Below are 27,307 nucleotides of genomic sequence, written 5' to 3'. Positions count from 1 at the left end.
TTGAGCTTTAGCATTTTTAATTTAAAGCATACTAATGCAACATGATAGACATGAAAGGTGGGTTATCACTCCTAAACTGGATATGACTCTAAGAATTGGAAAAGATGTTGTCCACAGTTTAGTACACTAGAAACAGTGCTAGCCTAGGCAGTTCTAAGAAGGTCTGGGTCCTTGTCTTAGCTCTGACATGTTAACTCTATGTGATCTTGGGCAAGCCATTTCACTATTTGAGGCTTAATGTATCTGTGAAATACATTTAACCTAGGGTTATTTTGTGCTATTTGAACTTGGTCTTAGGTCCAGTTCCAATAACTTATCAAACAAGGAAACACTCTGGAAAAGGATGAAAGGAAATGAATTGCAAAAGGTTCCTATCTGGTATCTAAATTATTTTTCAGAGTTACAAAACATACACATTAATGAAGGGAGGTTTACCAGAGGATCAAAATGAGTACTACTTTTAGGGGATAGGAAATATGGTAGTTATATGACATAACCATACTGATTCAGTAGTTTGGACAGAAAGAGGTGCTGAGTTTCCAAATTCTCTGTCACCATCTCTCATGTGACTGTCACCTTTAAACACTACCTGCTGGCTTACTCACCTCCAGCTGTATTGATCACCAAACCGGAAAACAACAGTTTCACATTCTTAAAGCCAAAGTAGAAGGTCATAGGCTGCCAGAAAACCAAAGTAAATTCATTAGAAATGATTGACGATCCTAAATGAAAATGCCAAAGAGGCTTAGCATATTTAAAAGTGACAGGTTTGGGTGAGAGTTAAGAAATGACATCCATGGAAGTGGGAGGCCTTCTCCCTCACATTAGCATTAATGCCATAGGCCTTGAGCAGGGGCACTCCCTGTGCCCTCCCCAGCACCTGGGGTCTGTTTCTCTTTCTACACAAAGCAGGAAGCCCAGAAATTGGGGCTGGGGTGGAGCTCAGTGGTGGAGCTCTTGCCTCGCATGTGTGAGGCACTGGGTTTGATCCTTAGCACCACACAAAAAATAAAATAAAGGTATTGTGTCCATTTAAAAAAAAAAAAAAAAAAGCCCAGAACTTAATCCAGAAGAGGGCGAATTTCAAAAGAAGGGACTAGAGAAGAAAGAGTCCCTAGAAATATTTTTTCTGGTGTAACTCTGTATTTGCCACATTTAGGCAAATCATTTGACATGTTTGGGGATCGGCATTAGCGCTTCTTCATCCGTTAGCTGATCTTTAAAGATAATAACCTTCCAGTACTAAAATCCCACTACTTCTAGAGCTGAGCGGGGGAGGGCCTGGGCTGCCTCTTCGGGCACTTACCATCATCATCATGTTGCCGTCTCCTCCGCCATGGGAGTGCGAAGCTGAGGTCGGGTGATGGTGAGATGGTGGCATGGTGCTACTGTGGTTTGTATGGTTCATCCCCATATGATGGGAATGGTCCATTTTTCCAGGAAAAGTTGAAAGTTGGCAGAAGAGTCACTTAAGAGAAAGAATTATTTTTGCTTAAGTATACAGAAATATTGTTTCTTGATATTTTGTCTATATAGAATATCATGCAATGAATGAACACTTTCCTAGCATCTTTACTCAGAATTATTTTCATAATCTACAGATGGAGAGTTCAAATAACTTGAACTATAACATAACACATTTGGAGATGGTAGCAGAAAGATCTGTACCTGTGGCTTAAGACACGCAATCCTTATTCTGCAGAGTTGTTTCCTTTTTTCTAATTAAAAAGAAATTTATTGGTGCATTATAATTGTACATGATAGTGAGATTCACTATGCCATATTCCATGCACGTAATACAATTTGATCAGTCTTATTCCCCAGTACACAGTTGTTTTTTTAAAAGACATATTTAATATGTATTCAAACTTAAATATGAGATAAGGAGAAGAAAAGCAGCTTCTTTGGCAGGAAACAGATAATCTGTACTAATGTACAAAAGGATGCCATTAATTAAATTTAATTACCTTAAGGCTTTCTAATCATAAATGTCAGTAGATAAAAAAGCTAATACTTTGGATAAGTCACCTAAGTGGAATGGCCTGTGTTTAATCAGGATATTCTATTTTCACTTATAGGAAACCAGGCTTCAGCTAATTTAAATTTGAAGAAAGGTCTGTTGCTGCCCTAGGCAAGCAGTGTGCTCAGACCCAAGACACATTTTCCATCCCATCAGGACATTAGAGTTAAGAACATGAAAAACAAGGTATAAATTGGATATTCTCTATTGAATTAAGTCTAGACACTGCATATTCAGGCTTGTATTTTTATTACCATTTAATGCTTTACTGAAAAGTCAACTTGGAACAAGGCAGGGGACTGGGAAGTTGGGATGTGTGTAGAGAGGCTGGTCTTGGTAGAATCTCTAGATGTGTCCCTCAACTCCAATTTGTGGAAAAAAGAGTGGGCTTTAGAAATTCCAACCAGGTATTCATATCCATTAGCTGAAGTTTGCTTCTCATTATCTATTCAGACTATTTATTGAAATATTTATCGAGTTCCTATCATAGGCTGAACTCTCAGCTATGTGCTAATAATTCAACAGTAAATAAAACAAACATGGTAACCGATAAGGAAATAAACAATGAAGTAAATAAACAATTTCAGGGTATGATTAGTACTATGGAGGATATAAACAGGGCAATATTATAACATTACCAAGAGGTAGAGAAAAGATATGCCTTAGGTAGGAGAGTTATTCAGGGAGCTGCATGTGTGTAACTCAAAACCACAAATATTCAGCCATCTATTTTCCCCTCTTCAATTTCTATCCCATGATTCTATCTCAGCAGCCTTAAGAAACAGGTTTTTTTATTTCAGAAAAGGACAATGCAGAGCCTCTGTCAGGCATAATCAAATTCTGCTCTGAATTTTAAAAACTTTCACGCCAGACACTAAATTATCTTATAATTAGACAGCTTGACAGTCTTATCCTTTTAATACCTTTGTCATAAAAGGACAGGATTGGAGGTACAAAGAGATATTTAATAGGGTCTTTGTCCATCAGAGGTTTTTTTTTTGGTACTGGGGATTGAGCCCAGGGCCTTATGCATGCTTGGCAAGTGCTCTACACTGAGCTACACCCCCAGCCCCACAAAGATTTTATAGTAAACACTAAATAAAAGGATACACAGAAAGCATGCACAAAGTGTCAATGACTGGACAATCAATAAGTGGGCAGCAGTTTCTTGACAGGAAATTATGGTGGGATGAAGAGATTTCTGGTGTCTGAGCGATTATAAATTATGGTTTATATAGGGAGCCATGTGTGTCTAATTCCAATACACAAATATTCAGCATCTATTTTCTCTTCTTTGACTCATAATCTGTGAAGTCAGAATGAAAAGACTTTTGCCAGCCAGAATGACTGCAAACCCATCCCCTCTAAAGAGACCAAAACAGAAGTCACAAATTTTGTTCTCTTCCAATGAAGAGTCTGGAAAATGATGATAACATTAAAGAACCATGAAGATAATTTCATTCCATATTATCAACATTGAATCATGGCCATGAAGAAGCAGTTAACATTTGCTGAGTGCTTCTGTACTAGAAGACTTGAGGGAGATACAGAAATGAACCAGACATAGTCTCTCCTCAAGGAGTCTCTCTCTCTCTCTCTCTTTTTTTTTTGTAATCAAGTTTCAGCATTTTTTTTTTGTAGTTGTAGATGGACAGAATGCCTTTATTTTATTTATTTTTATGTGGTGCTAAGGATTGAACCCAGTGCCTCACACGTTATGCAAGTGCTCTGCCCCTGAGGTGCAGCCCCAGCCCTTCTCAAGGAGTTTCAAGGGTGAAATCTAAAAGGTAAACTGAACTGCCACAATATTCATTTGGGATATAAGATGACATTTAAAAGACTGTTAAAAAAGCAAGAATGTAGCACCACAAACTACTTAAGAGATGGATCCTTGATTTCCTTGTGAACTTTTACAGCATTCTTCCTATTAACAATTTTTGAAGACTGACAGGTTCCATTTGTTCAGGTTCTCATTACCAATTAGAGAAATCTGTTCCTCTATACTACGTTATCAAATATCTTCAGACATATCAATGACCCAGGAATTCATGTTTAAATATCAAAAAACCTTGCAAATCTGTTTTGAAGTATTAGTTGTATGATACATTGTACATTCTAGGAAATACAGCAGGCTAAGGCTATAGCTCGGTTGGTAGAGTGCTTGTGTTGCATGTACAAGGCCCTGGGTTCAATCCCCAGCACCACAAAAAGAAAAAAAAAAAAAAAAAAAAAAAAGAGCAGGAATAGAATCTACTTGCTTTCATTGTGTAGAGCCTTTTTTTTTTTTTCTTTTGTGGTGCTGGGGATTGAACCCAGGGCCTTGTGCATGCACCTCTGTAATGGAATCCTATGTAAGGTTTACCCAGTGGTATATGAATAAGGGATATAAATCTGGTGGAAATTAACATATGAACATACACTGTAGGCTCAAAATGAAGCCAAACCTGGTAAGTTCTTATGGTCACTAAAAGCCTTACACTGGGCTGGGGTTAGAGTTCAGTGGTAGAGCAATCCCTAGCACTGCAACAATAAAAAATCTTATTCTAGGAAAATCCCATGGACATATGTCAAACCTAAATGATACCAAAAGAGGAGAAATTTACAAATTAATTATTAAGGAATAATAAATAAAAGCAAAATTTTCTCTACCTGTTTGATGTGATGTGACTTTTGATTTTAGAAAACCCACCTTCTAAAACACACCAAACTCATTCTCTAATTAAAACAGAAATTCTGTGTATAGGAAGTAAGCTTGAATTGTTGGTTTTCATCTATTTCCTTTGATAGCTTTACTCTAAGATGACCCAGCCCAGCTTCTTTCATAATAAAAATGAGTCCTGAAGAATAAGTCAAAGTCAGGGGACACAGTAATACTGTTTGCTCTCTCAATCTGTAATCTGAAGAGAATGGTTTAACTTTATGGTAATCATGAGCTGTGCTGTTCTGGCTTTGATTTATTTGAGTTTTTCTGAACTAAACAGCTAATCTTACTTGTTCTCTGTGAACTGTTTTCTCTTTTAGTTCTATCCTCACCATTTCTTTCTAAGAACTGAGTTCAAGGTCCCCAAAGTAGTTGAACTTCACTTTTATGGAATCAGGGTTCTTGATTATAAAGCAATTACAAGTAAAGGAACTTGTAAAAGAATAACAAGTGATAGGTAGAACCTCAACAAATTCTTCGTAAAACAGTTTTTATTGATCCATTGAATTTGTTATTTTTTTAAGGCAATCTATGCATATATGCTAGTTCCAGGCTAAAACCTCCACCATTAATTTTTCCTCTAATCCTTACTCTATCATTTCATCAAGTTTACAAATTATTTCTAAAGAAGTCTAGCAAAAAAACTGAATAGATAATTCAGGGATAAAACTGAAAACCAATTTAAAATTGTTAACTTTCAATCTATAATTAAATCTACCTAAAACTTTTTTTTTTTTAGTTATACATGGGCACAATATCCTTATTTTGTTTATTTATTTTTATGTGGTGCTGAGGATCGAACCCAGGGTCTCACCCATGAGAGGTGAGTGCTCTACCATTGAGCCACAACCCCAGCCCCAGCCACAACCCCAGCCCCTACCTAAAACTTTTTATTTACCAAATTGAGCTTATAGCTCGATGAAAGACTAAAAATATTATACTTTCATTTACATTTTTGCCAGTTCAGGTGTACTAGTCTTTCTTAATGGAAATCAAAAGAATGTGAATCTAGAACAGATTTTGAATGAGAGAACTTTATGCAACAAGAAAATGTCTGTAAAAGAAGTTGGAAAGTCCACCAATTGTTTTACCTCAGAAAGTTATTAGTCTTTCTGGAGCTGGTTTCCAGACTGTTGACCTTGAAGCAGGGATGCTGGGAGTATTAAATGAGATGACATACATAAAGTGTCCAGCACAGTGCCTGGAAAATGGTAGCTATTATCATTTTGCGATCTTTTACCAGGGCATAAAAGACCCTGAATAGGAAAAATCCAGTAAGTGAACTTTGTAGGAGAAGAAATTAATGAACTTCTATTAGTCTCTCTCCTATAAAGTACTCTAGCAAAGACCATTTTCAAGTTCTTTTTTAGCCTATCTTGACTCCTAAAGACCATGAAGTGGCTATCAACAGGCATATGAATAGTTCTTAAGAGCTCCTTTTTCAAACATAGAACACTTCTAGGATCTTTAAAGCAAGGAGAAATGATCTAGGAATTGACTATTTTTTTTTCTAAAGAGAGAGAGAGAGAGAGAGAGAGAGAGAGAGAGAGAATTTTTAATATTTATTTTTTAGTTTTCGGCAGACACAACATCTTTGTTTGTATGTGGTGCTGGGGATCGAACCCGGGCCGCACGCATGCCAGGCGAGTGCGCTACCACTTGAGCCACATCCCCAGCCCCTAGGAATTGACTATTAAAAAAAAAAAAGCCAGGCGCAGCTGAGCACCTCTGTAATCCCAGGAGCTGGAAAAGCTGAGGCAGGTGGATTGCAAGTTCAAAGCCAGCCTCAGCAAAAGGGTGACACTTAGTGACTCAATGAGACCTTATCTCTAAATAAAATACAAAAAGGGCTGGGGATGTGGCTCAGGGGTTATATGCCCCTGAGTTCAATCCCCAGATCCACCCCCCCAAAAAACAAAACAAAACAAAACAACCAAACAAACAATCAAGCACAAATTCACATTGAGCTGAATTTACATAGAATAATTCAGAAATCTTTCTTAGGAAGGTTTTACACTGTTTCGTTTCTAGGGAACATTTATCTTCAGTTAGGTACTTGAAGTTGGCTGTATGCCATTGTTTCTGCTGCCCCGAGTACTATTAGATTTGGGACACTGCACATGCTATTGAATGTCAGTCAGCTCTGCATTTCTGTTTCCTTCTTTCCCTCATTTAATAAATATGGTGCAGTATTTAAACAAATAGCTTTCAAAACTTCCTTGTATTCAAAGGATTATTAAAAAAAAGAAGTTTCCCCTATTCCTGCCCCATCTTGCCTAAAAAAGACTCATTACAATGCTTGAGAGATAGACTTCTGCAAAATCTAAACTATCCAGCAAAATAAACATGAATTTATGGTCAGAAGTTAGGAAGTTAGCAAGAAGGCTAAATTCTGACGGCCATTTTGTGTCTTAGCATAGGCATTGTTTCTCACAGATTTAGTCTAAGATTCAAATTCTCATATTTTCCTGGTATTGCACAATGATGGACGAGAAACAATAATCCGTAGGGACCATGGAGATTAGGCTCCATGAAAAGACTATGCATAAGTGGCTGTATATTTGCCACATGGTCCCCCTTCCCTTGCTGAGACAGATGTAATCAGGAACCGCAGACAATTCTTCGGGAGACTGCCTACACTCTTTCCTGAATTCCACGATAAGGGAGATAAGAAAGAAGGTTTTAATTTTTAAAACGATTAGGTTCATGTTCCTTTTAAGATTTGTAAAAACATAATTCAAAGAGAAATCTTTCTAGTTGTTTTTCTGCTTTCTATAGCCATTACTTATGATTGGTGGCTTACAAGCCTTTGGCAAACACAGATATGGGAAATTCAAGGTCAATGCCATTACATTATCATAAACAAGGATTCAGGCTTAGGGACTATGTCCACATGATCTAGCAACAAGTTTAATTGGACTATTTCTGCTTTTTAATTACTTGTATGGGATCAGTAGATATTCTGAGAAATGGTCTGGCTTTATTCAAGAAGCTTTCAAAACTTCCTTATATTCAGGAATCTAATTCTTTCCCAGTCTACCTCTGAGGGTAGACTATAGGTGAATCTTCCTATAGGTGAATTTTAAAATTCTCTTGATGGCTTTATGAAGTCCACCTTTCAGTTGTCCTTTGACAAAAAGGGCAGTGAAGGAGATGTAGGAATAAAGGAGACACCTTAATATAATTCAGTATTAAAAAGCATAGTTATTTATCTATATTTGGCATTCTAAGCAATATGCTAGAGTTGTTTGTAAACAATGTCAGAGTTCTTAGCAAGTGGTAAGGAGAAATACACTTTGATGAATTTACAGAAAAAAGACCCGTCTTGAAGGGTAGGATGTCATCATTCCCCCTGGGCCCTGGCCTCATGTTCCTACGCTAAACTAACTTGCAGAAATGTGTTTGTAATTGTATGGATATGACCATAGAACCCTCTGGATATTTTAGCTGCCTTTTCTTGGCCTGGGTCTGTTTTGAGGTGCAGTGGTAATAAGGATACTTAATTTTTATCAATTGCTTTTATGGAATATTAGGCTTGAGAAAATCATAGGTCTCAGCCAGAATTAGCAGAAACTTATGACCCTGGAATTTTTGCCACACCGATTTTGTACATGTGGTAAGTAAAACGATCAGTGGAGGAGGTGGGATTTAGTCAGTGGGAAAAAAGAGACATAGAAGACCTTAAAATTATATACATTCAAACACATATTATCTCCCCAGATTAAATGACAGGAGCTGACATATAGCACTAACTGCAATTGTAGGCTTCTGACAGCAGTCAGAACTCAGGAAAATAATTGCCCCAAACTCACGACCACCATCATTTCTACCACGTATACTCGCACACACACAAAAGGTCTCTTAGATTTTATTTTATTATTACTAGGGATTGAACCCTGGGTGCTCGACCACCGAGCACCCATAGTCCTGTTCATTTTTATTTTGACACAGGATCTAGCTAAGTTGCCCAAGCTGGCCTCTAATTTGTAATTCTCCTGCCTCAGCCTCCCAAGTTGCTGGGATAACAGGTGTGTACAACCACGATGGCTTAGATTTTTATCTTTTAAAATGTTTCTCAATAAAACAATGGCTACCATTTTACCGTCTGACTTTTTGCCTTTGTTGATAACAATAAAAATAATTCTAAGGAATCATCCACAATTTCTCACTTATTTTTCTTCAAAACACTGGTTGGGCTGAGAAAGATGTTGATAGAACTGGCCAGGAATTATTTAGCAATTATTGACAGAATTTAGTAATCATTATCATTGTTATTTTTTCTTTCTTCACTGTATACTGAAGTGAGAACTACTAATTCAGATAATCTGGATAGGAGTCCCTGCAAGCACGTTTCATGGAAAGAAACCAAACTATATACAGTCTACATACTCAAGTATCAGCAGAATTTATGTGGCTGAATTACTCATACCTAAGACTCCTGGGATGCATCAAAAGTAACCAACTGCCAAACACATAAAGGGGAAAAATACTTCAAACAATTACACTTAAAGCTTAAAGTGTCTTCATTTATGAAGGGCTGATGATCTAGGCAAACAAGAAATGCTGCATGGACTGACAAATTTTAAAAAGAATAAAACAGCTATGAATTAGAGGGAGTAGCTCTTTTACTCTGAAGCTCTTGGCTAAGAATATCCATTTAGTAAAGAGGATGCTAAGTCAGGAGCTGCCTGAGAATCTTGCTCTAACTGTAACCACGGAAAGACAAAAAGCAAAGATGTCATTTGATTCTAATCAGATTAAGACATAAACCACTTTATTTCTGGATATTGGTTCAAGGTCACCCCTTCTGTCATAAATTTCATATGGTCCACATCACTCCACCTTATTAAGCTGCTCAGACTGAGCACAGGAGATGGGAAACCTGTTGGGGCAGGACAGATCCTAGAAGAACTGATTACATAATGAATTATATAGCCATGGAAGGCTATCATTTTCAAGAGAAAGCATGCTAATATCAAACTTAATTTTTCCAATGTTCTAGATCACCTCTCTCTTCTGGACAAACATGAATGGACCATACAATTACCATATAAGTAACAAACTATAAAAAAAAATAAATAGCTTAAAAATGAAAAAAAAAGACATGGGTGATAAATATTATATTGGACAAATTATTTTGTATTTTAGAGTTTCATTTTCCTTAACTATATGAACAAAAATTTATATAATAGAGTTCTACTAGAACTGAAACATAATTCTACATTTTCTCAGTTCAGTTTCCAGGAGAATAGAATGTCTCTTATCTTTTTTTTTTTTTTTTTTTTTTGGTACTGGGAATTAAACCCAGGGACACTTAACCACTGAGAAACATTCCCAGACCTTTTTATTTTTTGTTTTGAGGCAGGGTCTTGCTAAGTTGTTTAGGGCCTTGCTAAATTGTTGAGGCTGGCCTTGAACTTGTGATCCTCCTGCCTCAGCTCTGAGTCAGGTGTATCTATCTTATTTATCTTTGGGTAGGACACTATCTTATTTATCTTTGGGTCTCTTGTATTTTCTAATATCCCCAAACACAATAGATTACAATAATGTTTGAGGAAATACATTGCTTTTCTGCATTTCTTCCTTGGCAACTTTAGAAAAATTCATTCCTTAATTTTTTTAATGATACACTAGGAAAACCTCAATTTCCTCTCTACCACCTTAATAAATCTGAAATACTATAAAACATTTGATGGATGTGCTTAGAAATTAATTAGTAGCTCTATCTCAAGAAGTAACAAAATGTAGTTGAACATATGCAAGTTGAACTTGGAAGAGTATTTCAAATTCACCTTGTTCCAACTATTCATTTCCTAAAAACCTAGAGACTGAAACCACAAAGCTCTTTGGAGGATCTGAACATTTACATTTCTGGCCTAATTTGCCTTTATAGATACTTTTATAAATTATTTGTTTTGAGACAAATGTGAGGACAGTGACTGTAAACAAAACTCACACCTTTTTTGAAAAGCAGCAGAGAACATTAGCTGCTATTGACCTTTAAATGGTTTGAAATGCTGCTCAGACCTGCACCTTGACAAGTGATAACAGTAGGAGAGAAGAGGAAACAGCAAACTTTAAGATCAACTTACAAATGTTTTTACTCTGTACATCTATCAAATAAATAATTGTATTTAACCTGAACACATGACATGGAAAGAAAGAACGGCATTTCCTTCCTATAAGTCCAACTGTTATTTTATCCTCACAATATCTCTTCTAAGATGGAGGAACCAAGGCAGAGAGAGCTTGAGTAGCCTGTCCAAGGCTATACTAGAAAGCTATTGCTAGAACCTAGGTATATCCTCACTCCTAGGTCCATTAAATCTACTTTACCCAATGTCATGTTTTTTATCTACAAATGTCATAATTTCGGTCACTTGACTAATCCCCAGTAATTCAGAAGATTGATCCAGCCTGCCTCTGGGTTTCAACATTAACAGCATTATTACAAACATGGGTTTTCCTTATGGTACCTTGCCTCTGTCCATTCTATTTATATATCAATGACAAATTAATCTACCTAAGGCATGACTATTTATCTGCTCAAAAAATTCCACTGCCTATTAACCTCTCCATTGTTTATTAACTTCCTTGGTCTGAAATCACAAAGACTCTAAAACAAAGATCTCAACCTACCTTTCTGCCTACGTGTACCTTATGTTCCAGCCAAATGAGTCTGGCAGTCTGTTTCTTGTGTTTCTAGGACTTACCCCCACACCTCCCATCTCTCTCATTATTCTTCAGTCTGGAATGTCCATCCTTACAATCTCTAATGCCACAAATCCTCCCGCTCTTCCAAGGCTAGTTCTAGGATCTTTAAATACCTCTAGCACATTGGGACTAGGTCTCACCAAATACCCTAAAATGTTTTTTTTGAAATCTTTTCAATCTGTGCCTTTTTCTGACATCATATTGACAGAATGAACATTATGGAGAAAAGGCAGGAGAAACAGTTGAGTGGATGTATTTCTCCAAAATTCCTTTTCATCAATGGCAGATGGTAAATGAGCCCCTCTTGGATGCTACTCCTTATTGATCCAGCTAAGGAGAAAAGTCTGATTCAAAACAGGGAGGCCTGGAAAGAGACTGATAAGGCATTTCTTCATCTATATGGAGAACCTGATATTGCCACCTGATTGTCCTGGTAGGTTGTGTGTTGCAAAATCTAAGCATTGGAAAGACTTTAGAAGTCAGTGCATGGAACTCCTCATGATATACAAATTCTATAATCATGATTGCAACAGCACTAGGGACTCCTCAGGCCAGTTGCTCCCTTCAGAAAGAGAAGCAAACACTCTTTTCAGCCAAGCCAAATACAGAAGATGCACCATAGGAATCTGAATCTTGTTATTTGGTGGTGATGATGTTGGTTAAAGAACCAGTACTCCAAGCTAAACTGGTTTTAATACTCTGGAATGCTTACTATTTGTATGTATTTCTCAAGCTATGATTTGGTTGTTAGGATCTATAAACAGGAACTAATCTCTGCCGGCTAAGACAAAGCTAGCTATCTTCAGCCCAGCTTCTGAGATTGACACAGTGCTGTTATGCTTGCTGACTGGCACTGAAGTCTTTCTGTTACAAGCAGAACTTTCCAGCCTTATGTCAATCTATTTACATTCACATCCCTATGTTCTATTAAAACTCATCTACTCACTTTTAAAATTTAGCACTTTCACACCTGTATGTTTTTTGTCATTTCATGAGATTCCTGTCTCCTCGCATTTCTGAATATGTAAAAATCCTGCCACAATTTATTCAACATTTATTATGCACTAAAGCTAAAACAAAGCCCCTGTTCTTATAAGTTATAATCTAACTCATTTTTTAAACATTTTTAGTTGCAGATGGATTTATTTATATGTGGTGCTGAGGATTAAACCCAGTGCCTCACATGTGCCAGGAAAGACTCTACCACTGAGCTATAGCCCCAGACCAATCTAACTCATTCTTAGAAGGTAAGTTAATATAGCACTTCTTCCATGAACTTTTTGCTTTTTTCTTGAATTCCTAATAGAAGAAAGCTCTTTCTTTTCTGAATTTCCCTAGTAATTTCTCTTATAACTTTAACTTACAGTTCTTAAAAAAATACAAGATCAAAAAATGTTATTTACACAGCAAGTTCCTTGAGGGCAAGAAATGTTCTAATTTCTACCTCCTTACAGCCTCTGGAAGAATACCCAACAAATATTCACTAATTTAAAAAGTATTTATTATTAATTTCTTAGAAAATCCACATGGGCTGGGCACAGTGGCACATGCCTGTAGGAGGCTGAGGCAGGGGCATTCCAAGTTCGAGGCCAGCCTTAGCAATTTAGCAAGACTCTCAGCAAAAGAAAAAACAAAAAGGGTTAGGAATGTGGCTTAGTGGTAAAGCACATGGTAACCTCTGGTACCAAAAAACCAACCAGCCAACCAACCAACAAAAAAACCTATCCAAATCTATGTGGGGTTCAGTATCTATCTATAAGGACCTAGATGCAAAAAGATATTTGCCTTTGTGGTACTACTCTAGAGGAGGAAACCTTCATTAAATATGTAAGCAAGTAAATATGTATAGGCAAATTACAATTTCAAGTTGTAATAGTGGTATGCAGGAAGTAGAAACAGTGTGGTGACAGAGAAGAACTGCAAAAGAAGCAATTTAGATGGAGTGCGGCAGGTGGGAAGAGAAAGAAAGAAGTCCTCCTTAAGAAGGTGACATTAAATAACTGGTAAAATTATTGGAGTTTGGTCAAGGGGCAAGGAAGTATCCCACTGAGGCGAGAAAAGAACAAATGGCTCTCAAGGTAAATATGAACACAATGTGCCAGCGGAGAGAAGGGGAGGCCGGAGAAGAGGAAAAGACTCTTTTTTTGCAGAATTGGGTATTGAATGAATGAAGAGAGGTAAAATGGGTGTCAGGAAGGCCTCAAAGGTCATTTTAAGGAGTCTGAATTTTATTTTGAGGGCTATTGGGAGCTATTTAGGGTAGTAAGCAGGGAATTACACGATCAGATTTATGTTTCCACAGGATATTAAAATATTGGCTGCTGTGTGAATACCGACCGGGTCTTTATTTGTTCTTCCCCAACAGTATTTCCAGTTCAAGTTCTACGTGAAGCAGATTTATACAAAGAAAGAAAAAATCTCTACAGAGCCATAGGCTACAACTGTTTAATTTGCCAGAATACAGAAATATATCTGTTAAAATTTTAGAAGGAGTTATATGGTATTCAAATCTAGCTTTGCTAATTTTTAGATGAGTCTCCTGGTGACATTTCCTATAAAAGTCCCATGGGTCTTTAGGTTGGCAATGGGTGTTCCGCACGGAGGCTTGCTGAAGGGAGTGTAATGATTCCAAAACCACATTAATAAACGACTCAAATCTGGTACTTGCTAGTTAAATAATTAAATAAGATGAAGGTAGATGAAGCTCCAGGAGAAATATGGGCAGCAGAATGTAAGACACACTATTAGGCAAATGCCTAATAGACTAATAGACTTTACCTGGACTACACAATCCATGTTCTACCTGGACATCTTCCACAGTGATATAAAACAAACCCCACTGCATACTAGACTTGAGACCAAGATTAGATTCTGGTTCCAGCTCCATCACATTGAGTTCGTTTGTACAAAATACTTTCTTCAAGTTCAGCATTATGAACATTGGGGGCTGGATACTTTTTTATTGTATGAGCTGTCCTGTGTACTGTAAGGATTTCAACAGTATCCCTAGCTTCTGCCCATTATAGTGATAACCAAAAATGTCTACAAGTATTTCCCAAAGTCCCTTGGGGGGCAAAATCACCCACCCCCTTGAGAACTACTTTCATTCTCTGTGTTTCAGTGTCTCTCAAGTTCATGCGAACATGGACATAATATATATGTATTTTATATATATTTTGTATACCTTCAGGATAGTTACATGATTCAAATAAGACAGTGAATTGGAAAAAATCAGGCGAAAAAGACCATATAATAAAGGCAAAAGCACTATTTATTATTATTGTGTGAATCATTATCTGCTGAGTGCTCAACAATGAAGTCGAAGAAAAAGCACTTGCATCTTGCTGATATAATGCATTGTAGGCATAGATTAAGGATACAAGCAGGAAATGTCTTTTAGCTAGGTGTTCAAGAAATATTTGGTATTTGATTGATTTTAAGTGTGTGTGGGGGGTCTGGCAGTAACTTCATTTAGCTTTTGTGGCACATTGCCAGGCACACTTTTTCTGAATACTAATGAACCACAACAGCATGGGATGTTTCCAAACCTAATGCCACTTAAAGGACAGGTTTGAATTAAAGAAGAATGGTTACTCATTTTACAGATGAAAACCAAGATAGAGAAGCTTAACTGTCTAGCACAGGTCATAGAGCAATTAGTCTAGTGAAGTGAGTCACTAGAACACTGGACTTGAGGTCTGAGTCAGGGTTCTGACTCTGACCTCAAGTCCAGTGTTCTTTCTATTATTTATAGAATAGTATTTCTACCCAACTATGTTATGCCCCTATCTCAGCACAGTTGGTTGTTTTAATTTCTGGGGGCAACCCAGTGAAAATGAGATAAGTAAACAGAAATAGTTTTGAGAGAAACTTAAAAAAAATGAATATAGGCCTATTCCTATTAAGAGGCACAAGTTGAGCAATGAGGTGGCACATGCCTATAATCCCAGCTACTCAGGAGGCTGAGATTGGAAGATCCTAAATTCAAGGCCAGCCTGAGTGACTTAGTGGGACTCTGTGTCAAAATTTAAAAAAAAAAATGGCTGGGGATATGGTTCAGTGGTAGAATGTTTGTGTAGCATGCACGAGGCCCTGGGTTCAATCTCCATGCATGTGCGCACATGCACACGCACACACACACAAAATAAATAGATAAAAAGGTGTAGTTAGTCTGTATATTCAGGGTAAATCAGTGTCAAGTCATTCAAGCATTCTGTCAAGTTTATGAAATTCTTGCCCATTAAGTAGTCCAGAAGGAGCTAAATCTAATTGTTACCTCCCCCTATAGTTTTGTCTTACAATGTTCTCTACCATGTTTATGGCACAGAATATGTGCTAAAACTATGACTTGTTCTTGGCTGTCCTACCTCTACATGGCTCTAAGTGAAAGGACACATTTTATCATTCTTTTACCCAAATACCATTCTACATTTTCACTGTTAAAAACAGAACTTTTGAGAATAATTCATAAAAATGACACCATTTTACTCTTTTAAAATACAAGAACACCTCTATTTATAATACCTGTGTGAACTTTCAAATATTTAATGGTGTCACAAAGAGTCATCATTCCCAACCAGTGATACAAGAGTTTTCTGGATAATTCCCAGGTAACATGTGTGGGAGCTCACCTTAACCTTTATAATGATTAGAATTTGAAAGAACATAGGAGTAGAAATTTCAGTTCTATCCCTGGTTTTTCTGTTATATTAGGTAATGTAGTCTTTTTGGTCACAGTTTCCTTGATCAAGGGATAAAATATTCATCTTTAGAACCCTGGAAAAGTTTAGATGCATATAATAGATTCAATGAGAAGCAAGTACGTACTTGTTTTTTCTAAATGCACTTTGAATAATAGTTGATGCTTTAGGTATTATAAAATTTCAGGGGCTTTAACACATACTTATCAAACACATTTCTGAGCATCTAGCATTTTCCAATTTGCCAATCTTAAACAAAAATCTCCTCTGAGAGATACCTTGCCTGAGCAGATACAACAAGAGCAAGAAAAGCCTTCCCTGTTCTTAGAGTCAGACTGCTGACTCTTTGGGCCCTGCTGCTTCAACTCAAAGTAAGTTGTTAAGACTTTGTGCAAATAATACACACACATAAAAGTGGGGCAATAAAATATCAAGTAGATATCAAATGCAAATGTTTATATGAAAGTGACTGGTACATTAATAAGGTACATAATAAATAATAAATGCTAATTACTTTCCTCATAACTTGAGTGCTTCTCAAAGTATAGTCTAAAGACCTCCTGTATAAAAAGCATCAGGGATGTTTGGCTAAAATTGAAAAGTATGACCCCTACTTCACACAACTGAATTAGCTTCTAGGGAGTAATTCATAAAAATGACACAACTGTATTCGCAACTAATGTAGAAAAATAAACTACAGAAAATACATACTTTCCCCTTCATCTGAAATGTAAAGATTTTATTCACACAGTGGTTAAGAAAACCCCTCTCAAATCCCAGAGATGAAGGATTCAGTATTAGCCCAATATTTAGATGTTTTTTAAATTTTTTTATTTTTAAAGATTTAATTTTTTTTTGGGTTAGACACAATACCTTTATTTTATTTATTTATTTTTATGTGGTGCTGAGGATTGAACCCAGGGCCTTGTGCATGCCAGGCGAGCGCTCTACCTCTGAGCCACAACCCCAGCCCATATTTAGATATTTATCAAACCAAACAGGAATTCTTATGCATTCTTGTGGGCTAATAGTGAATCCTCCATCTTTGGGATTTGAGGGGGGGCTTTCTTAACCACTGATTGAATAAAGTGTGAAATGAATAAAATCTTTTGAGTTTCAGATGAAGGGGAAAGTATGTATTTTCTGTAGTTTATTTTTCTACATTAGTTGTGAAATACAGGAATTGAACATTCAGAAGGATGGACCTCAAACAGGAAGTGCACTATTTTACTAAGACTTTTAAATTCCTTCTAGGTGAAGAAATTGTGGCATGTAATTCCCAATAAGATTACTCAAAATTAAGATCTGCTTCCAGCTGAACCATGCAAGAGTCTGTCCCTAACCAACAACTGCATTTTTGAAATTGGGATTTGGTTTGAGATCTTGAATAGCCCACCACACACAAACAAAGTCATCAGAAGGAAGCGGTGGGCAGAAAAGACATTTTCTCTTTCTTTGTTATGGCAACTCTCCAAATATAGCAAGGGATCTATACTCATTCTCTAACAGGTAAAACTGACCTTACTGGTTGTGGGCCCTTGGGCAAATTACTTAACACCTCTCTCTGTGATTCAGCTCTTAAATAAGGATAACAGAAGTAACCTATCTCATAGGGTTGTTTTAAGAGTTATTATCAGGTGTTCACCAGAGCAATGGCCAGTGGCTGAGACAGCAGGTTAGTTTCCTCTACAAAAGAGATGACCACAGCACTATGTCACGACAGTGCGCATTTAAACACTTTCCTAAGCACAGCACCTAAATATAGTAGTAAGCCCTTGACAAATCTTCATTATTATTGCTTCTTAATCTATTGTTCTCTCCAAACTAGACATTGTATCATTCCCCAAATCCTTTGATTTGACTGCCATCAATTACCCCCTAGCCGATCATTCTTTCTAGTCTCTTCAGTTCTTTATTTGGGGCCCTCACAGGCATGCTAGTGAGTCCTGGCCATTTGACTTTACAGGCAAGGATGTCTTTCACCTGTATGATCATGTGGTCAGTCATTTTCTTCAATCTCATTCCTAACTGCATCCTGTTTTCTTTTAAACATTTCAAAGTTCCTAGCTTCTGCTTCTCTGTTTTCTGACTTTAAACAATACTTTTTCTTATTACTGTATTTCTATGGTAATTTCACTAGGGTTTTTAAAAGAAAGAGATCAGTTCAAAATGCCATTTGAAACAGAAATATGATATATTATACCAAATTTTTGTCCATCTCATCTACATTCTAGTTTCTTAAGAGTCAATAAAAATTCTAAGCTACAGTAGCACCATGTAGCCTGTGGTCTTGATGAAACCATAATGAAGGAAATTCTTTTTATGTTCAGTTTTCTAAAAAGTTCATGAAACCTTTTTTTTTTTTTTTTTGTGGTATTGGGGATCAAATTCAGGGCCTCAAGCATGTTAGGCAATCGCTCTAAGACTGAACTACATCCCCAGACCTTCTACTTTGAGACATATCTTGCTAAATTGCCCAGGCTGGTCTGGAACTTGTCATCTTCTTGCCTCAGCCTCCTGAATAGCTGGGATTACAGGTGTGTGGTGCCAGGCTTGGTGTGAAGCCCTGCAAGGCATCATTTAGCAGCAATTTCCCCAGGGACTCTGGCACTGAAGAGAACTTGTATTTGGAAAGGAAGGACTACCTAGGAGAGCTGCATGTTATAGTTCTGTCCTCTGGAGTTATAGGTCACAAATGGGCCTGGTTATCTACAATCTCACAGTTTATCAGAGCTATTTCACATAGAGATTAAGAGTGCTTAAAGCATGGCCCATAGAAAAGTTTCTTTATTCTAAAGTTAGAAAAATTATAACTAATCAAATTGTGTCTTTTAAATGTATAGCTTCATTCACTTACAAGCTGGAGTAAGTAGCTGAAACCTGAGAAGGTAGCAAAATAGAGGCGGAATCACTGACATCTACTTCAAGTCAATTCAGTAAGTATTTACAAAGTTCCTTCTATCTCAGGGACCATAGTAAAAAGTACCTTCTGTCCCAGGGAAGACAGTAAAAACACATAAGCAGACAGATATTAGTTAGGCTTTCTTTGTTTTAGCTTTCAATTTCATTCCCTACATAATTGTAATAAAATGCAAATCGTGAATCCTCTACTTGGTAAACACAGTTGGGGGACAGTCTTCTTTTGTTTTGAGTTTATACTTATTCATTTTGCAAATTAACTCTTAAGTAATATACTGAAAAGCACTAGAAGAGTCCATAGGACTGCAATGCAGGTAACTTTAGTGCAGTCTGCAATTCAACATAATTTTGGTGAAGTTACCTATACGTGGCCCCCACTTAAGATTTAGTCTGAATGAGATATAAAAAATAAGATGTTCCAAAAAAATGACACTTTTCAACTCTTTCACTTCTCATTGGCAATTAAAGTCTTACAGATCAGAACTAGAAGAATTTATTTATCAGTCTGATGCATATACACTTTGACACAGCTTCTAAATATTTATCCTATGGATACACTTGCACATATGAGAACTGTTATACGTACAAAATTATTCATTGCAGGACTATTGTAATAGCAAAATAGAAAAAAAATACAGCCTAAATGTTCACTGGTAGTGCAGTGATCAAACAAGTAATCATATTTCCCTGTGATGGGACACTTTGTAGCCATAAACAAGAATGAGGAAGCTCTATACACATATAGAATGATATCCAACATAAATTATAAAATGAAAAAATAAGTTGGTTGTACTTATTGTACATTTGTAAAAAATGCAAAAAGGGAAGAAGCATGTATATATTATTGTATTTTGTAAAATTAAATTTAAAAAATTAAATTATTATCAAGTCCAATCTTGTTTTTTTTTTTTTTAATTCATGGTGCTGGAGATTGAACCTAGGGCTTTATGCTGGGCAAATATTCTACTACATATCCTGTTTTGGTTGCAAATAACATAGCAGCTCTTATTTCTCTGAGCCACATCCCCAGTCCTCTTTAATTTATATATGGGGAAATTGAGGCATATATTCTTGAATTGACACTAATATATTCTCCATTCAGTTGAACATCAGCTTCTGAAAAGAGGCTCTGTAACACTTGGCTAACCTCTTTCCTCAACCCTCCATTCCTCAGGATGGTTTGCTGGGAAGTAACTAAACAGGAGGGGTTTCTGAGCTTCACATATCCTGTTTTGGTTGCAAATAACATAGCAGCTCTTATTTCTCTTGCCCACTCCCACCTTTCTGTACAAAGAAGATCAAATATACAACTACATTCTTCACAAAGGCCTTTAGAAAAGCTTTTATTTGCCTGGTCCGAATAGCACAACTCAAATTTGATATGTCAAACAAACAAACTGAAAAGGTCTTTAGTTATGCAATGACAGAAGGGCCTAAGTCCAACAGGGAGTGGATCTCCCAGCTACTACACTCCACTTCTCTGATGGCTTTTGTTGCTGGTTAAGCCACAATTGGAATAATGCAATCATGAGGTGCACCTTTACACACTTCCCTTACTGGACTTTCTGACACATTTCTAGTCTGCTAATCATGACTACTTTAGAATGATTTATGTAAAGATTTCAGAATGTTTTCTAGACAGTAGGAGAACACAGCAAGTGCTACACTATGTGTCAAAGACTGTGAGCTGATGATCTAAGTTCACCACATCAGCAATGTTACATTAAGCAGACCACTCAAACCCAATAAAGATTATGTTCTTCAACTGCAAAACAGATATAAAAAATGTCTACTCAGTCAATCTAACAAAGTTGTAAGGATCAAATAAAATATACTTTCTAATTCAAAACTATATTAAGTATGAAATATTATTAATAATATCTTACTGGCTCATTAAATAAGAAAATAAATCTCAGAAAGGAGATTTCTAAGTCACACAGAGGGCTCACTTTCATGTTACTTACAGTATAGAGCCTTTCATAGTTTGATCTGAAGAACACTAGTTAGTTATATACCCATCAGCAAAGCATTTCTTTAACTATCTTCTTGGTATGATCAAAGACAGACAAAAGTCCTCTATGCTTAAACTCTTATTTTTTCTTTTTTTTTTTTTTACAGTACTTAGGATTGAACCCAGGGGCATTTTACCACTGAGCCATCTCCCCAGCTCTTTTTATTTTTTTATTTTGAGACAGCATCTCCCTAAGTTGTCTAGTTGAACTTGTGATCCTCTTGCCTCAGCCTCCTGAATCTCTGGGATTATAGGAGTTCAACTGTCTAGGTTACAGTGTTATTGGTTTGCCTGGGAATTAATATGGTATGAGGTAGAAACTTGAAAACATTTGAACTATTTTTTTTATTCAGTAGGAAAATGCAATTAAATCTATTAAATAAGGTAATAGGAATTTATACCCTTTCAAAACATTAATAAAAGGTGATTTAATGAAGACTTGAGTTCTAGATCTGGCACCTGGAGCTTACTACCTGTGTGACCCTGAGGAACTTGGTCTATTCATTCATTCATTCATTCAATATTTATTGCATGAAGTTACTGTGATGAATCCCTAATCTAAAGAAGCCCAGTCTGGTAGAAGAGGAAAACATGAAATTAAAATACAGTTTGAGATATACAAGATAGAGATTATGCAAAGGGTGAGAGGTGATAAAAAGCCAACAGAACAGGTAGGATGATTTGGATTATAATCTCGATTAGAATTGATAATAATAAAGGTTTGAAACTGAATGTGAATAAAATGAGATGACTACTCTGAAGACAATAATTCATAACAAGAGTCTTTGATCCTTAAGTCTATTTCTTTCCTTCTTGTTTCCAACTTGGCTGTGGGGACACAGAGCATTCCTCTTTCATTTCATAAATTGAATCACTACACTTTAGGTTCTCTAAACTGTTGCAAAATTATATAAACACTTATCATAGTCCTATAATAACTTCATTATCTATTTAGGAAAAGATTCAACCTGGCTAAAAAAGGTCCTTTAACATGTCACTGGTATCTTTATGTATTCCTTCCAGATCATTTCTCATATTTACTTTTGAGAAGCAGGCTTCCATCTCATTATGCTCTATTGCATAATGTCCTCAGTCTACAAAAGCAGGTTGTATACTAATCCCCAGGGCCATTGTGTAAAGGAAAAGAGGTAGGGTGGACCCTTCTCAACCCTTTCCTTCTCTGCAGGGCTTTGCATTCCTAAGGATGGGCCCCTCCTCTGCTGGGGGATGTTACCTAAATCATGAAATGATGTTACTCAAAGCATTGAAACTTCAAAAGCATTTCCTTTCCAGTACCTGCTATAAGATTTCTTATGGCCTACACTGTTCATTGTAATATATTAAGTATCAGACTTTAGATGACTCGTCATACTTAGTCACAAAGTATGGGACACCAATGATTTTTTTCAAATGGCTTTGGTATGCTAAGAACTGCATGTGGCATCAGCAACTTCCTCAGGCCTCCCTCCCCTTTCTCCATCATGCCTGCCTTGCCAACTTGAAATGACAGTTATCTGGATGCTGCCTGGTCACTGACTTATCTGACATTCACTAATTGAAGTCATTTTGTCACTGCAAACACCTGTTTTTCTAGTGATAATTGTGTCATCTTTTCCTTATTGTAGTGGGGAAAGTGCAAAGAGGAATCAACAGCAGAGCCACGCTGGAAACAAAAGGGAGAGGAAGACATTAAGTATCAGACTCTGAATAGTAGAAATTGTTACCTTCTAAGGAGTCATTTTACTTTATTCACATTCAGACTGAAACTTTTATCCTTATCAATTCAAAATTGAGATTATAACCCAAGGGGAACTGGATTGAGGTTTTCAACAGGTCAATTACACTGCCTTGAATGGTGGATCGCATTCAATTCTTACATCCACAAGAAGGGGTTATTCACGTGGAGTGGGGCAAGGTAACAGTTGACTTTATATTTCAGACACTTCTAGGCCATATAGATTTTTCTTATATTAATCATGTCATTAGAATAAAAAAAATCCTTTTCCTACTGATCTAAGGACAAACTTGTTAACATATATGGCTCTGGATTCCTTTTTAATTTTAATCCATCATTGTTGTCTTATACTTAGTAAATTCTCCCACAGAACTCTTAAGCAACTTACCTAACAACACAATGGCTAGGCCATCCTCCAATATGATGGAGGCAACACTTCTGTTCTCCCTCTCAGTAAGCTATGTTTAGGAAGGGTGTCAATTGTGTTCGTTCACAGACCAATTTATGCCAGTTGAGTTTATTGTTATAAATATATAACTTAATTTCATATTATGTAAAATAGTGAAGTATAAATGGGAAAAATGAGAGTCGCAACTAACACTAATCGAGTACTTATTACCTGCCAGGCATTGTTCTTAGTGCTTTATACACCATAACTCATATAATCTTTACAAGAACCCAAAGAAATGGATACTATCATTACTCCTATTTTACAAAGGAAGAAACCAAGCAATTTGCCTAAGGCCTATACAACTAATAAGTAGCGAAGAAATTTGACTCTAGAGCTTAATATAACTACTATTCCACAGAGCCTCTCTAGTAGTTGTTTGTATAAAAATCAAACTAACTATTTTGGAAAGACTAGATAAAGGTGAGTCACACAGATACATACAATCTGCTGTTAGGTATGTGGAAAAGTCCAATATAAAGGCTGGGAGGAAATGTCATCAACACCTAGAAAGATTCTGCATTGGGACTGCTTTGCAAATGACTTTATTCACTGCATTTTAAAGAAACCACAGATTAAGACTTCTAAGTGATCTCTTAAGGGTCAGATAGTAGACATTTTAGGCATAATGGACAAAATGGTTGCAGTTTCTGCTGCAACCACTTTACACTGCCTTATAGGATGAAGTAGCAAAGATGATATGTAAATAAATGAGCCTAGCTGTGTTCCAAAAAACCTTATTTACAATAACAGACAGGGGGCTGGGGTAGGATTCACAAGTGTTGATCTCTAAGACCAACACTTTAGAAAAGGCTGAGCCTTAGGTTAAAAGAAAAGGATCTAATTTAAAATATAAACATCCTGCAAAGGATGCTTATATTTTAAATTAGAATAAAATGTGTAAATTATGTGTGTAACTAATACTCAGAGGATTCCCACTTTAATTAACTTTGTGTGTTTGCCAAAGTTGCTCCCTCAACCTGGAAAGGCTTATTTCTTCACTTTCACTTGGAATCCTACTCATCTTCAAAGCCTATTCCTAACCCTATAATCTCCTCCAAACTAGGTATGAGCTGTTCCTCTTTTGAAATCCTACAATAATTAATTTCTTCTTCTTATGGGACTTTCTTCACTATGTCATCAGTTATGGTTATTTGTGCACTCTACCCTCTATGGACTGTGAACTCTTTGAGGACAAAACAATGATTTACTTAACTTTCTTACCCTACACAACACCCAGCACAGTCCTCCACACACAACAGGCTTTCAGATGATATTTCTTGAATTTTATTCTGACATTCTTCTGCTTTCAGTGATGGAAGGAACAGACCACTATACCAATATCAAACTTATTCAACTCAAATCCCTATATCACATCTATAATTTAATTTAGCTCTAACTTCATTAATTTTAAAATACATTCACCAGCACAGGTCAATATTTGTATACTTGTATATAAAATTATCTGTTGCAAAATTACTGGTAATTTGAAAGGAATTATTAAAATTCCTGCTTCCCAGTCAATTTTCAGGAGATCAACACATTTTATGAATACACTGAAAAACTGTATACTTAAGCAAAATAAAATAAACACAAATACTTAATTTAAACTTGAGATCAGGGTTATGTCTTACTTATCTTTGTGCCCCAGTGACACTCAGTAGATATGTGAAAGGAGATCCATTCCAAAGTGTTTTTGGAGCCTGGCCCAAGCTCAGAGTGAGTTAGAAGAGGTTGGGACAGAAGGCCAGGTTTCCCGTTTCTTTGTCTAATACTATCAATCTGGAGATACTCTAATTCAGAAAGACACTTGCTTTTCAGGTACACCCAATCCTGCAAATTTGAGTGTGGGACTGTGGAATACTTGCCACCATCTTTCTATTTCTCATACTGCCAATGAAAAAAATCAGCACCTGTGTCCCCACAATGGTAATCTGGGCGTTCATGTTTGTGGTGTCCCAATCACCAAAAAGGTTGATTTTTAGGATTCCCAAATATCAAAAAAGGCTGCTTAAAACATCCTGGAGAAAAACATCTCCATCCAAGAATGCAAGATAAGAGCTCAAGAGAATCAAAGATGAGCTTGGCATATTTTAAAAGCACTGTTTAAACTGGGCCCTAAAGCATATCCCTATAATCCTAGCTACTTGGGAGGTTGAGGCAGAAGAATCCCAAGTTCAAGGGCAGCTTTAGTAATCTAGTGAGAAACTGTTTCAAAACAAAAAATGAAAAGGGTTAAAAATATGGCTCAGTAGAAGAGCAACCCGGGTTCAATCCCTGTACCAATGAAAAACAAAACAAAACAAAACAACACTACTCTAGTGCTGAGTGACATATACTAGGGAGAAGGAGCTAGAAAAGAGCTAAGGTTCATTTCTGCCCCCAGAGGTAGCCAAGTTCATTTATCCAGTTCATTCCCCCCACCCAGAGGTAGACAAGTTCACATTCTATTCAGAGCTACTACAACAGGTTCCAGTTCTAATGCTTAGATTCCACTTGCATCACTACTTTAACACTGTTAGCCTTCACTGCTTTAACCATCTTAAACTATAAAATAAACATAAGAAACAGCAAACAGCACTATCCTCAGTTAAATAGAGAAATAATTTACTTACAAAAATTATAGTTACATATAATATTTCTAGCTATCCTATTCCCCCCCTTTCCCTCCCCTAGAGTTTCAGACAATATAGTACAATCACCTTCAATTAACAAAAGAGAGTAAGCAATCCAGATAGTCACAGCCAATACAGCATTTTTATCTCTCTGAAAGCTACCTATACAAGGCAAGAGTCATGGCTGGATTCTATAGGTCACACAGGAAAAGCAATCTAAGTAAATTAAGGAATACAGGAACAAGGAGAAATTTCATTATTCAAACCAATAAAGAATTAATGAGAACTCATTATGGGCAAGAAGGCTTACAATTTAGTAATATGCAAACTATAATAAGAAGCACAACCAGGGAAGTGCCAAAAGGTACCAAGTTCTCTCAGAGTAAGCTACCAATCATTTCACTTTAATGCTAAGAGATTAAAACATTCAGGTAAGGGACCAACCCGACTGAGAGGGAAGACTGAGTGAAACAACTCCAGTGAGACCTGTGGAAATGGATACTACACTGGGATACTATCTGCTTACCCACAGCTTGATTAAACCAGAGCTACCCCAAGATTGTTCCAAGAATTATACCAGGTTAACCAAAGAAATATTTATGTAAGACACAGAGGGTGGAAACTGGAGGCAGAAAAGTTGGCATAAACTGATGTTGATTTAGGATTGTTGCAAGAAGACTCAGCAAAACCAGGGACTTTAATGTCCCTAAAGTTTTCTCCTTTTCGTCACCCACTCCTAGAATATCCTAGTTTTTCTGCACCTTATTTGCGGGTACTCTGGAAAGGGGTATCCCTCCTTCCCTGCTCCCTGGCATATGCCACACAGTCCAGTGATGACCACTTTATATGGGCACACAGTGTTTAAGGGCTATTAGGTTCATGTTCACTCATTAGCTCTCTGAATCCTGAATGGAAGGATCAGGAATCCAGTCCCAGCCTGTGCTTTACTCTGCGTGACCTCGGACTAGTCACCCAAGTTCATTCGTTTCCTTAATTGCAAATTCTGGGATTATGAGGGGACCTGAATTGGACTCAATGACCTTTGAGGTTTAAAAGCTTCTTGACAAGTTGGTATACAAGGAACTGGACACACTGCCCATTGCATAGAGGGGAAACTGAGGCACCGAGCACCCTGCCTAAGGTCACTCCAGCTATGTCACTGTAGGAGCCAGGCCAAGATTCAGATCTCTAGCCCGGGGATCTTTCTCCTTCCGCCGAGCAGAGAAGAGCGGCGGAGGGTCCTTGCCCCGGAGGGAGAAGGACAGTGGCCATGCCAGGATTGTGAGAAGCAGCGGGGAGGCCTTACCTTGCCAGGTCGAGTCCCGCCACAGACGCCTCGCTCTCAGAGCCTGAGTTCGTCACCGACTCAGGACTTCTCAGAAGCCCCTACTACTTCTGCCCGGCTCGACGTGTCCACCACTGCCACAGAGGCCGCGGGTTCCCG

At 37.1% G+C, this 27,307-nt stretch overlaps 1 protein-coding gene across 1 annotated transcript in view; it reads right to left on the bottom strand.

Moving 5' to 3' along the window:
- The window catches only part of Slc31a1 (solute carrier family 31 member 1), a 33,139-nt gene extending 5,841 nt beyond the window's left edge, over nucleotides 1–27,298 (bottom strand). The window contains exons 1-3 of the mRNA XM_027949443.2: nucleotides 27,170–27,298; nucleotides 1,307–1,468; nucleotides 606–678 (exon numbers count right to left, since the gene is read on the bottom strand). Of these exons, the coding sequence (XP_027805244.1) occupies nucleotides 606–678; nucleotides 1,307–1,432 (199 nt within the window). The 5' untranslated portion in view covers nucleotides 1,433–1,468; nucleotides 27,170–27,298. The remainder of the gene's footprint in view (nucleotides 1–605; nucleotides 679–1,306; nucleotides 1,469–27,169) is intronic.
- Nucleotides 27,299–27,307: the final 9 nt, after the last annotated feature.

This window comes from Marmota flaviventris, chromosome 13, assembly GCF_047511675.1.
Source record: "Marmota flaviventris isolate mMarFla1 chromosome 13, mMarFla1.hap1, whole genome shotgun sequence".
Classification (NCBI taxonomy): Eukaryota; Metazoa; Chordata; class Mammalia; order Rodentia; family Sciuridae; genus Marmota; species Marmota flaviventris.
Note: the sequence above shows the minus strand (reverse complement) of the source record. Positions and strands in the feature narration are given on the sequence as shown.